The sequence below is a fragment of the Crocodylus siamensis genome, chromosome 3, assembly GCF_052110815.1.
Source record: "Crocodylus siamensis isolate JL-2025a chromosome 3, ASM5211081v1, whole genome shotgun sequence".
NCBI classification, from domain to species: domain Eukaryota; kingdom Metazoa; phylum Chordata; order Crocodylia; family Crocodylidae; genus Crocodylus; species Crocodylus siamensis.
In genome coordinates, this window is record NC_143397.1 from 81653302 (window position 1) to 81666600 (window position 13299).

The 13299-nt window shown below is 40.5% G+C and overlaps 2 protein-coding genes across 9 annotated transcripts in view; one reads left to right on the top strand and one right to left on the bottom strand.

The window, feature by feature from the left end:
• The window catches only part of FANCC (FA complementation group C), a 164267-nt gene extending 151785 nt beyond the window's left edge, over positions 1–12482 (top strand). Inside the window, exon 16 of the mRNA XM_090038613.1 lies at positions 12359–12482. The gene's annotated coding sequence lies outside the window, so the exon portion shown is untranslated. The remainder of the gene's footprint in view (positions 1–12358) is intronic.
• The window catches only part of AOPEP (aminopeptidase O (putative)), a 323793-nt gene continuing 315164 nt past the window's right edge, over positions 4671–13299 (bottom strand). For 3 of the 8 annotated variants that reach the window (XM_090038607.1, XM_090038609.1, XM_090038606.1), the window contains 3 exons: positions 12402–12488; positions 9345–9489; positions 4671–5651 (listed from right to left, as the gene is read on the bottom strand). In XM_090038607.1, coding sequence (XP_089894733.1) covers positions 9349–9489; positions 12402–12488 — 228 coding nt within the window. In that variant the 3' untranslated portion in view covers positions 4671–5651; positions 9345–9348. Of the gene's footprint in view, positions 5652–9344; positions 9490–12401; positions 12489–13299 lie in introns of those variants that run through there. The other 5 variants (XM_090038610.1, XM_090038608.1, XR_016441254.1 and 2 more) reach the window with 3 other exon arrangements.

The following is a 13299-nucleotide window of genomic DNA, read 5'->3' on the forward strand; positions in this document are numbered from 1 at the left end:
CTATGCACACTGGGGTACATGGCCAGAAACAGAATTTGGCCTATGTGCCAAAAATTCCATGACAGAAAACCAGATCTGGGCACTTAGCTGACTGGGAAGGGACTAGAATGACAGACCTAGCCTATTTTCTTTAATTGCAGTTTAAACCAATACAGTATTTTGCTCAAAGGCAAATCCCAGTGAAAGATGATGCCTTGTGGAAATGTTTACATGTTAAGACAACTTTATAAAATGCTAAATAATCCAAAACTGCTGAAAACATTCCTCATATTTAGATATTTCATGCATGCCAAAAGACATCAGTTCCTCTCCTTTAAATCATTTGTAAAAACAACCCATGAAGGTATGGAATTTCCTTGCTATTTTGGCACTAGAAACAGATGGATTTGTAGCCAGCAATGTTATGCACCAGGAAAATCCATCTCTCAGCACAAAAGGATTAACTTGCACCACTGCACACTAGTATTGCAGCACATATGGCATGCGATACCACCCACTGTTCAGATATCTCTAGCACAGCCTGCCACAATGCCAGTTGAGCTGCTGTTTCAGACCCTCTGGCCAGCACCCTCTGTTTCAGAATCTCTGTGGGATGCAGCAGGCATAGTGGGATATGGATTTTTTAATTTCTTCTGTATTTCTGTTCAAGTTTCTTGGTCAAAAAGAAAAGGGAAAGGATGGCTTTTGGCCTTACGGTGGATGCATCCAGAAAAGCAACACATCTGTGGCCTTTTGGAGCAAAAAAAAATGTCTAGCTGTGTACAAAACAGAAAGAGCCAACAGGCACTGCTTGTTGGTTCTTAGGTGCTCCTTCCTCCTTTTCTCACCTTTGAGTTTTGGTAAGAGAGATTCTTCTCTGCCTTCTAGGGACTGGGGAGGGCCTACCTTGATCCATCTCTCAGCACTAAAGTCCCATTGTGCTTTTAAGATGGGTTTGGGTGGTAAGTTGACTCAAAATCTGGGGGTGGATGAGAGAGAAAAGGAACTGGTTTAGAATTAGCCCATCAGGGTGAGAGGAAATTATCTTAATTTCATCTGTCATTTCTCAGTTAATACTGTTAAGGGTAAGTATATTTCTCCTAATTTATGTGGTTTAAAAAAAAAATTCTAACAGTTTGATCCTTTTGCATTGCTCAGGGTAAAAATACCCTTTTGGGAGCCTAACAGGTTCCATGTTATATATGCAATATCATCTATATGCATAACCTCTTAATCTTTTTATTGTAATTAAAATCCTCCATAGTTGTGATGAGTTTACTAATATGATCAAAGCTTGCATGATTGATAGATCCTGATGGATGCAAAATGTCTGAAGCCAGCTGCAGCGCTCCAGCCAGCATCCTACAATCATCATCTTCAACAGCAGCATTCCTTGTTTTATGTGTAGTATTCTGTTTAGTAGTGCCTAAAATCCCATTAGTCATCGTTGCCGCCACAGAACAGTTGATCTCCATCTTCACAGCCAGTGTTGTGTGTAGTCTGCGGCACAAATGAACTGTTTTATTGTATCCCCATGAAGAACTGGTTGCTGATTCCCGGTTGAGCTGTGCAAGCTTTGCCTCAGAGTGAAAAATGTTCATTGATGATTGAGTACTGTATATTCCAGATGGTCGAGCTCTACAGGCTTCAGCAGGTTCAGGGTTATCTGGGCAGACCAGCTTGGACTGTCTTCCCCTTAAAGGAGGGAGAAGCTTGTAGTCAACTTCAGTGACCTGTTTCTCGGCTCCTTCAGCCTCATCTGCATCTCAATTTCTCCAGGTTACCTAGATGCTCAACTGGCATTTCTGGCTCCACCTAGCCTGACAACGGGCCTACAGCTGTAGCTCCCTGTTCAATGGTATGCAACAGTGAAGGGGGCATGCACTGGAATGCAGTTAATTCTCTGTTAAGGAGAAAGGTGCAGAGAAGTGCCAGAAAGGCTGGGTGATGGAAAAAAAATGTTGAGAACCTGGCTCTAGCCAAACAGTGCACTGAGCAGCAAAAAATGCTGAACCCTACAGCGTCACTACAGAAAGCTCAATGTGAAAGCCATGCAATTGCAAAATGGGGCCCTGAACAGTGATAGTTCATGTACCTTGGAACTACTGTTGCAGGCACTTTGCAAACCAAAGTGGCAAATGTCTGGCCTCATATTTTTTTTTTTAACTAAAAAAACAGATTTTGGAATAGGTCTCTGCAACAACGGTCAACTCTAAGGCAAATCACATAGTTATAAAATGCACAGGCCCTCTTCTAGCTGTGATTCTTTTTCATTTATGGTATACTGTAGTCCTTAACAAGAGATATAAGGATCAGTGCCTGCTATTTAGGTACAAAATGCACTTTATGTTGGTCACATTAAAATCTTATCCATCTTAGGTCTGCCACTCCGAAAGTGTTAACTGTATTGCCTGTTTTACATCAACAGTAAAATTTGCCATTTTATAGATAAGGTCACACTCAAGGTAATAAACAACAAGTAACTACAAAAGCAAAGGCGCCCTTACCTGAACCATAAATGACCACACCGTGAGCTCCTCAATTATTAACCAGTATCTCTTACTTACACTGTAGTCATATGCATTGTTACATTCCAGGTCTATGTCACATCTTGACTGGCTCTTACCATTACAAGACTAAAGTTCCTTATGGGCATATTGTTGACCTGTGTGTACTCTTGTTAAATGCAGCCTACCCAAGCACAGTAAAAATGAATCATAGTCAACCATAAGCAACGTATTTGTTCATCAGTCAGTTTGTTGTTTTTTTAAATTTGGAAGCCCACGGCCACTTTCCTTTATAACTACTGCTGTACATTCAGTTTGTTCTGTAACTCCCATCCTTTATGATGGGGGGGAGCAACCTTTTTTGGAAGCCATGCCACAAATTAGCCCCACACTCTCCCTGAGTTCACTCTGATCCCCTTTTCCTCATCTCATCCTCTGCTTTCTGCCCTATCTCTTGGCTCTGGTTTTTGCTTCCAGTCCTACCTGCTGCCCTGCTGCCTGTCCCTTCCCCAAATTGCTGTGTACTCCACACAGGCTGCCCACACCACTTGCCCCTGCTTCATGGTAGTGAAAGCTGGTTTCAACAATACTGCTGGAGAGTGACAATCAGTATTTCCTATTAGATGGTTACAGTAGGAACGTTCTCACCCATCCCAACTCCAGAGTCTACCGCTGACCTTCTGATTGTCATTAGACCGCTTGTTCCACAGTGAGGTCTGCTGTAAGGGAATAAATAAAAACAGCTCTTTTGGAGGGTTATCTTTACCATAAGCAAATTGTTATTGCCTTCTCTTTGCATGTTTATGGGGTAGATCTTCAGAAGTGCATAGAGTAAATGTCAGAAGATGCAATAATTGGCATGAATTCTTGTATCATTCCCCTGCTTTTCTTAGCTGAAGGCAGGGAAAAACTGCAGTTCAAGTGGCAATATATTCAAGTACTCCAAATACCTTGCTTTTTACGGTGAAATTATAACATTTCTTGTCTTCTTGGTTGGAGTTTCTTTGCCAGTGGAGGGGAGGAAGGGCAGAGGGAGATTGTCTTTAAGTCGTCTTGCAATGTGGTCTTTACATGGTTTAAATTTACTTTTATTATTATTGCATATATACTGCTCACGGCTTGACTTATGCTTGGGGTGCCCTCTAAGTCGGCCTTATTCAATTCTGAGTTGTTTTCCTTGTGAAATGGGCACATTTGTGTTATTATTAGGACCCTGGAAGTATAAACTGTGAGTAAAATGATTGCAGTGATACTTACTGCATTTGAAAGGCTGAACCTGAGCTGCTTGGCTGACTATAGCTAGGGGGTCTACTCAAATCAAGGACACAGCTGATTTATGGGCAGATTGCAGGGCTGACCATTTTCACGGGCTTCTCCCAGCGTCTCCTCCCCCAGTTGGCTGACAGGTCTCAGTGGCCCTGCCCCCTGCCACTGGTTGGTTAAGAGGCCTGCCTATGATAAGGCCCTGCCCACCACTGACTGGAGAGGGATGGGGCTGCAACCATTTTGCTCGCTCCCCTTCGAACCTGCAGACCCCCTCAGCATTTTATTTTTAATAAGTTCTCTCCCTCTCTTCCTCCCCCTCTGCAGATTTTGTGGACATTGCCCAAATTTGCAATTTCTGCAAAAATGCTGTTTGAGTAGGTCCCTAACCATAGCCCAGGCCTGCAGTTCTCAACCTTTTGAGAGTAAAGGCACTCCTTTGAAAATAAACAACTCTCCTACCATGCAAGGGTCAGAATATTTTTGACACTATGGACCCTATTAGAAATCTCTGGGTTTACTTTGTAAATTGGATGTATATGTTTGCATACCAAACAGTACTACTACTGCACGCCACCCTTAAAAGGATTTCATGGCACCCTTGCTGAGAACCACTGCCACAAGCAAATGAAAATGTTTCTGGCTTCTGGTGTGGCAGAGACCATCCCGAGAAGGTAAGCAGCTCTGCTGCGTTGTGCCTGAGCTCATCATGGAACCAAATGCCAGCAGGACTCAGGTTTTATGCTACAAGAGGGGTTTTTTTTAATTGTTTGCTTATCATGATTTTTTCCTGTCACTTTGTTAACCAAGCATATTTCATTAATTTCAGTACCTCCTTCACAGTAAAGGAGCAGAGACATTTTAACAGAACAAATAAACCTATAGTAAGTGTTATGAAATGACTATAGTTAAAAATACACACAACTTATAAAAAATATTTTATTTGTTATAAGAGTTCAGTGAGGTAAAATAAGTATACAAAGCAAATGTGCACAATTTTGTTTTGTTTTCTAAGAGGCCCACGGTCTGGAAAGAGCCTCAAAACTGATATCTCACAATCACTCAAGCAGCAATTTCATGGGGGAGAGGAGCTGCATTTGATACATTTGCTATTCACACTATGTGAGAAAAAAGCATTTCTGGTAATGGAGAGTCTGCCCATTGTACATTAAATAGAATTACGTGGACATAAAGGCAGCTGATCAAGATTGTATCTGCAATTTTTTTTCCAGTCTACATGAATGATTTGCAGTTATTTTTCAGCAATCAAATCTCAAATTGTATGTCTTCTAGCTACAATTTCAGATTATTTCCACACCAAACTAAGAGTCAATTATGTCTAACCTAGACATCCATTAGGCTACTAGTTCAAGGGATCGGGAGTCATTTTCAGAAATCCACCTAAATGGCCTTCAAAACAAAACAAAGCAAAGCAAAACACAAATCTTCTACAGAGTTTGCTAAAGGTTGTGGTGTTTAGTGTGAAATTCACAAATTGTCTTATTTCTATATTGGCCCATTTGCTGAACTGCATACAGAATACTTATTCAAATCAAGAGGCTTCAGCACCTCTTTGTAACAAACTTGTGCTGTTTTGGTATTTGGAAACTGCAGCTTTTCTAACATGATACAGTAGAGCTTAGTAACCATAAATATCATCAAATGGCTTATGCTAGGGCAAATAGCTGAAGCCATAATAATGTCATCCTTTTTTTCCTTGGTGCGTGGTCACAATAAGCCTCTGGAAAAGATAACTACTGAGTTTCTGTCAGGTGATTGTTTCTGTCAGGTGATTGTTTTAGCAGTCACATAATCTTTCCTTTGATGTCCAGGGTCAATGAAATCCTAGTACCACCATGGTTTAGTAGTAGGTATATTAAAAGAATTTCTCTGTGATCTTTCCTGCAACGGAAACAGCAGTAAAATTTATTACTCTGTCACAATAAAGAGATGTTTGTATATTCTGTTGTCCCAGTATTTCAAAGGGAGCTACTCTTTAGGTTACAGACAGAGACAAAGTCCTATAAATATAGTTAGTGGGCCACATTGTCAAGTGGTATATTGAGCTATCCTGATTTAAACCAGGTGATGGTCTGGCACGGTATTTATAGAAGACAGTTGTGAATGAGAATTACTTGATATTCATATGACTGTCACATGCTCTTCCATATAACTTAGCATCAGTTAAAAGAGCACTTCTACTCTTCCCACAGTGGGAGCATAGTTTTTCCTATTACTACCCTATGACAGAGTCCCATGGGTGTACAGCAAGGCAATTACTGTAAGGACTTACAGGTTCACTCTGTGGACATGAGAACAGCTTTTGGAGAAGAAAGGTTAATTTGTTGGGAAGAACCAAAACTCCCCTAAATTTAAGATGTCAGTGAGTGACTATGAATGCCATAAACAGATTAAAAGCTGGTATAATGAACAGTATTCTACAACTATTTTGTATAACCACATACCTTTACATATTTTACCATAAGTAAAAAGCCAACAGTTGTTTTTGGATTACTGAGGTAGCTTCACCACCTCACAACCCCTGGTGTTCATCATCAATCTGAACCAGAGTTGACTTCAGAGAGAAAACAAAGTGTTAAATTGTTCATGGGCACTTAGAAAAGGTACATCTTTTTGCTTTGGGGCTCGACTCCTGTTCCTGCTGAACTGAGCCAGTATGTAAAATCAGAACTGATATCAGCTCAGTAGGCACCGGAGGACGGGTCCATCCACAGCCTGGAACACCAGCAGCAGCCGTTAAGTGGCAGCTCCGGCCCGAAACAATCATTTCCTGAAAATAATACATATTGCTAAGCTACAACTGCAAAGAAATCATGACAGCATTCATTAAACGAGATCATACCTTACAGAACAAAGCTTTACAGACAATTCTGGCTCAGAACCATAAACATTCATTGCCCCACAGTTTCTAGAAAAGCATTGCTATTACATTACAAGCGGTATAATCTTTCAGGAACACTGACTGGTTCTTTGTGTAGCCAAACCTGAGAGTTTACTGTGCATTCTTTACATTCTTGACAAAAAAGGTTATGAAGTCTTTGGCCTTTTCCAAGTCTCCGCCTCCTACTCTCTACCAACTGGATTTCACACAAGCTTTTGCCATAAACCAACACATCAAGCAGTCGTGCATCTCAGCCAGTAAACTCACTCTGCCCTGGATAGGCTGACAATTGAAATGTTTCCATCTCACCTTCTCTTCAGGTGCAGAACTTAGCCACTGTGAACAAAGGGGAAATCAATCACTGTTCACCAATCAGCTAAGCTCTGCACCTTGTTAGAGAGGTCTCCGTCTGAGTATAATTAAAAACCAGATGAGTTTCTTCCGTATTTGCTCCATTTGTGTTTTGAATTTCTTTTCTACTGACGGACGGAGTTCCAACGTAGTTCTGAGACAAGTATGACACCTTTCATAACAGCAGCCGTGGTCATGGCTCTGTGGTAATCCCTGGCAATGTGATTTTAATTTTAAGTCACAAATCAGCATGCCAGGAACCCAAACAGCCACAACACTATGGAAAACCTTACGTGATCATTCTCCCTTCGCACACTCAAGTTTAAAACAAGAACATTTCTTAAGATAACGTAACATAAGATACACAGCAAGAAGAAATCTAGAAGTGTTGTCCCCTTAAGGTAGCTGACTGTACAATTATTTGGATCACCCAGTTGCCTTTCACAATACTACACAAATACATGCTACTTCTAGATGTCTGACAGCAAACATACAGCAGCAAAGCATTACTATTAGATTGGCAATCAAACCTTTTTACTTCAGTGTAATCTCTCTCTATATAAGAAACAGTGGGAAGACACCTTCCCTCCACGTTGCAGAATAATCCTTTCTAATTGCATACATGTTGTTTTCTGGCCTTCGGTGCAGTTCAAAGCACCTGGAGGCATTTAGCAGACTATGAAGATACTGAATATGATTTGAATAGGAGCTGTGATGAGATATTTGTGGTTGAGGGGGAGGGTTTTAGACATGCACAAGCTGAGCGTGACTCTGCATGCAAACATTTTGTTGTTTTTGCCCTTCTAGTTTTAGAAAGCGACTCCCCATCACTGGCATGCTGGCAATCTAAGCCTCTTCCAAGCCCACCACAGAGTTTTCCTGGCAGGCACAGTTCTTGTCTATATCCCAGAAGAACAGGGCTATTCATAAATAACTTGTTTGCCCTGCATCTGTCCTATTCCATATAAATAAAGTCAATGCCGCAGGCTCAAACGGAACCTGATTTCAAGCACTCGCCACATGTGTAGGCTTGAATGGAAGTGGAATTAAGATTCCTCTTCAGTACCAAAAACTGAGCAACAGTTTTCCTGAACTAGATGTCTGAATTCTGATACCACAAATCGACTGTAAAATTATGTGAACAACCAAGAGAATCAGCCTGGCAGATGGGTTGTATCATAAGGCAAAAATCTAAGGAATCCTTGATCGTCATACCAAATCTAATTGGCAATGTGTTAAATAGGCATGTGCAAAAACCATAGGGTTACCTCTTAGAGGGTGTTAAAATAGTAAAATATTTACTTCTTTCATCCTATCTTAATGCTATACAGTGTAAAAGACCAATTTATAAGCGTATGAGAAAATGTTTCCATTCTGCATCTTTCTTGCAGTCTTGCTTTTTTCATGTTAGTGAAATGACTACCCCAGTTGCCCCTTAGCCATTAATTTAAAGGAAATCAAAATAAAATCACATATTATAAATAAAATGTGCACGCACAACACCCATTAGTGCATGCTCGTAAACAGTTCATTATTTCCTAGTGAGGTCAAGACTAATCTTACCTAAAAGTATCTGACTACTCTTGAAGCAAAGTCAAGTCAGCTACATCTGTTGTCAAGCACAATTCTGGCATCATTTGCTTGCTTTAAAATGCATTACCATGTCCCATGCAGACATGGATTCTTTTAAACAATTCCACCCTCCCCCATCAACATCATTCTTTCTTTTTGCTGCCCATGTTCAGCTACGACCATGTTTAGGAAGAAAATGTAAAACACTGTTAGAAGACTGGGACTGAAAGGGGCCACCTGGTCCTGAGCCATCGCATGCAGTACTTTGCCATGTGATGCACCCGTCTCATGAAGGCAATTGCAGGTCTCAATATAAAAGCCTGCCTGCACTCAGAAGTATCTAACACAGTATTTCTAAACCCATGGGTCATGACCCAACAGTGGGTTGTGACAATATATGAAAGGATCACAAACATGCTTCAAAAGTGGATTCTCCTTAAAATGTGGGAAGCCGTGGCTTTTCCCGTGCAGGCGGATAGAGTTCCAGCGTCCCCCACCCCATGTGCCCACACGCTGAGGGCTGGGGCCTGGGGGGGGCACTGAGTCAGGACTGGCTGTCAATGTTTACACATGGGTCCTGGTGCAAAAAAGGTTGGAACCACTGATCTAAAATACTGCATTTCAAACAGGTTTAACAAGAGTGATTCTCTGAGCTGAGTAGCAGCAAATCCCGCCTTGTGCCAAATATTACTATTTCCAGTGGTGTCCATATTCTCTCTTTTGCTATAGGGAAACTCGAGTGTGAAATATTTTAATCAAAGAAAAATCACCTCTTCAAAATAACATCTCAGCCACCACTTTAGCTGAGGACATATCCATTTGTTCTCTTGCTGCAGCAAAGCATTTATGGGCAAGTTCTTGTTGTTTTGCATCTTCATTCACCATTAATTCTCCATATAGATACACGCCCATTGCCTGCAAATAGAAAGAAAATACCTATTCTTTCCATACCCAATTACAGCTGCCTTTCTGTTTTCTTAAATGCAAGCGTGATCCTCTTAGCCCTTGAGACAATCCTTGTAGTACCAGCTTTCATTTGATGTGAAAGACCACTTCTTTTTGAACATGTACACACTTTTTTCCCCTCCAGAAAAAATGCCATCTCTGAGGTTATTCAGCCTAAGGAAACTTGTCTGCATGTTGCATTAAGTAAGTTACAAAAAGAACATTTCCACTAGAGATAGATAAACTATTAGCTAGAATCAGGCTTCTTATGTTAGGAAATGCTTTCCAGCTCCATTTTCCCCACAGCTTTTCAGGTTGAAATTTGTGTTTTCTTTTATCAGTAGCAGAGTTGTTGCCAAATGCCCATTGTGTAGGAAGTCTGCCTTCTGCTAAGAGAACAGAAATGTGAACCATTTTTATTGGTTTGTTTTTCTGTCCAAATTGGGAACTTTCCAAAAGCAGCCCAGGAGAGGGCACATCAGTTGAAACAATCAATTCTGCAAGGTCTATGTGACAGTTTTTGGCAACTGAATTCAGTGGGAAATAGTAGGCTTGTTTCAGGCTGTATATTCATCCACTTGAAGGGTGATCTCTGGTTTGGTAGGGAAAAGGCAGCCTCTTCCTGCTGCCAATTTTGGATTAATCTCAGATCAGGAAAGAAAATTAAGATTTTGGGAATGAAAAAAAGTCACCTGCAAAACCCTCCACCTACTATAACAGCACTAGGATGTTACCCTTGTTTTCCAGCATCCTGAGTTAGCTTTGCAGGATCAGAACCAACAAACTGAGCTGACAATAACAGGACTCCTGAAATAAGCAAGGACTTTCATACATGAGCACAAGTTTGTAGACTTGGTCCCATCACATTGACTTGAGACTTTAATATGCTGACAGGTTCATATGTTAGCAACAGTCCAACTGAAACCCTGCTTATTAGTACAAGCTGACTACAGTTCACAGAGTGTAATTCCACTGAGTGCCAGAAAGGAGAATGTAGATAGCATTATGGGAAACACTGCTTTTCATTTAATATATCTTGATAATTTATGAAGCTGATCTGGACCTATTGGAGTTTTTGAGAATCAGAAGCTCTGGGGCAGCTGCACTAAGCAGGGCACTAACCAGGGCTCAGCTCCCTTTCATGGAGAGTTTGGAAATTCTGGGGGCTTGTTTTGAATAGGAATGACCTTCTCCATATAGTTCTAATCACTTGCCCTAAAATCCAAACATGGAAGTGCAGAAAACACTGGTTTTCTGTTATTCCCAAACAGATTAAATAGTCACATTTGCATTTTTCCCAGACTTTTAAAATAGCCAAGTCTTTCAAGATCGGCAAAGGCAAGCAACAGCTTTGACTTCACATGCAATCATTCCAGAACTTAGTTGTGCCACAGACTATGCACCGCTGGAGTAAATTAAATGAAGGATATCAAAGATTGCAGCATAAAAAAACACTGTAGTTATGGTTTCAAAAATTCTTTCCACACATAGCAGAAAAATGTTAATCCTTATTTGGCATAATCACTGCCTTAAATATATGGCAGTTCAGTTTAACTTTTAATGTAGAGCTGAAGAATAAATTGCTTTTTACTTTCCTTTTCTCTTTCCACTTGGACTGTCACAAACTGTATTCCTTTTACAGAATAGCCAGGTACAGACATTACACTTTTACATGGTATAAGCAATCAGAAACCAGTTCATACCCATAACAGAACAGAAGTTTGGCACATGCAGACTGGTCTAAGATTTAACCTCCCTGCCATGCCCCCCTTGGGCAAATGTATGTTCTGTTTGCTACCAATCTGAACTACGCCTCTTACAGAAAACCAGGCAGCTTAAATCGATTCCACCTTGGGCTTTTTGAATGTCTGTGCCTAGCCAATGTGTATAATATACAAACCCCTGTCTGCACAGTTGTTTTTTATTATTATTATTATTATTATTATTAAGTAGACATTTAGAATAACTTGTCTGCTACGGATTTGGACCTGTGCCCTGGAAGGCAGGAATACAGGAAGTGGATGCTAGATCTGGGGGGGAAAGTACTGTAAAAACTGTGACACTGCAGTGTGTTTGTGTGCAATTGGACATTAACATTCTCATAACATTTTGCAGCTGTAGTGAGAATAGTTACAGCACAGTGTGTTGCATATAGGCATATACATATTATATGAACTTAGAAACATCATGCATAAGTTTTGAATTTGTTATGCTTTGTAAGATTTTTGTAATTAATTACTTATGCACAACTGATCCTAGGGGGTTATTTTAGCACTGTCATAGAAGGAATCAGATACTACAGGGATACCAGTGAGTAAAAATAAATATGAGTAACCGCATAAGAATGAATGGTTAGATATACAAAAGCCTGATACTGAACTACCACTAACATGCTTTAAGTTTAGATATAGAACCTCAATGCGACTGCCTCGCAGCCTCAAACCTTCAGGTGCCTACAGACCCTGTGTGCCTCAGTTTCCACTAGTAAAGTTCCTAGGGCATCTGCTCCTGGACAGGCTTAGAACAATTTAAGTGTTGACCACGCTGTGTAGCTCAGCGCCCAGCTCACAGACAAGCCCACTGAACTTCAGGAAGTAGGCACTCCTCCCTCTCTGAGACTAGACCTGGCAAGACCTTCTCAAGGTCAGACCTCAGGCAAAACAGAGAAAGTGGTGCTGCTGCCAATGCTCCACATCTACCCACAGCCTAGTAGTGGGAATACTCACCTGGAAGATTCAGTCCCTGCTCTGGTGAGTGTTTCGTGGGGAGCACGAACTAGAATCTAATTCAGGTATATGACCATTTACAGCTAGACAATGTATTTACTCTCTTGACACAGTGCGCAGCGATGATACTGAAAGCATTAAATAAATGGAACCAACCTGATCTTCCCAAAGAAATTTTTCAACAGCACCATACCCTGCTGCATATTTATACTTCACAACAAGCTCGCACCATCGATGTCGAACCTTTGGGAAAGGCAAGTAAATATTAAAATTCATTCGGTATCTGCAGAAACAAATGCAGATAAATAATACATTTCTCAACAACATTCATTAAAGCATTTGGCAAAAATGTGCTTTGTGAAACTCATTTCAAGTACTTCAGCATGTCAGTCTTGTTTATATACCAATGTGCCTCTAAATATGGGTGCAGAAGTTATGGTTAATGACATGCTGTTTTTAGCACTGGAATATGTGCTTTTGAACTGCAATAGATAGTATTAATAGTATTCAGATTAACAATCTGCCCCACCTAAAACAAAAATAAGCATCCATTTTTGACCTCCCATGTATCTGGAAAAACAACCATCTTCAACTTGTTAATGAACAGGTGTGCCCACCTTCAGCTTAAGGTTCCCAATCTGTTTAAATTATATTTATTGTAAAAACATTTTTCAAGATGCATCTGTATCAGAAGAAATATTTTTCCCGTTTCTCTAATAACTCTTAAGACAAAAAAAGAGGAGGAAGTGAATGTGTCAGACATCTGGAAGCAAACACAGGATACAAATGAACAATTTCCTTGAGTAAGCATCTAACCCAAAAGGTGATGAGGCTAAGGCATGTTTTTGTACCAGCTGTATTTCTGGGACGAGTGCTGTGTCTACACTGAGATTAAAAGGATAGAAGTGAAATACAAAAACATGAAACAAAGAATTTACACTTGAGTGAACCAGAGCTCTGCCAATACAGCTCTGCCAGAATGTGTCTAAACCTATTCATGCTCAAGGAACAGGTCTCTTGTACAAATATACTTCTAAAAAGGTAGCTGTTGGCA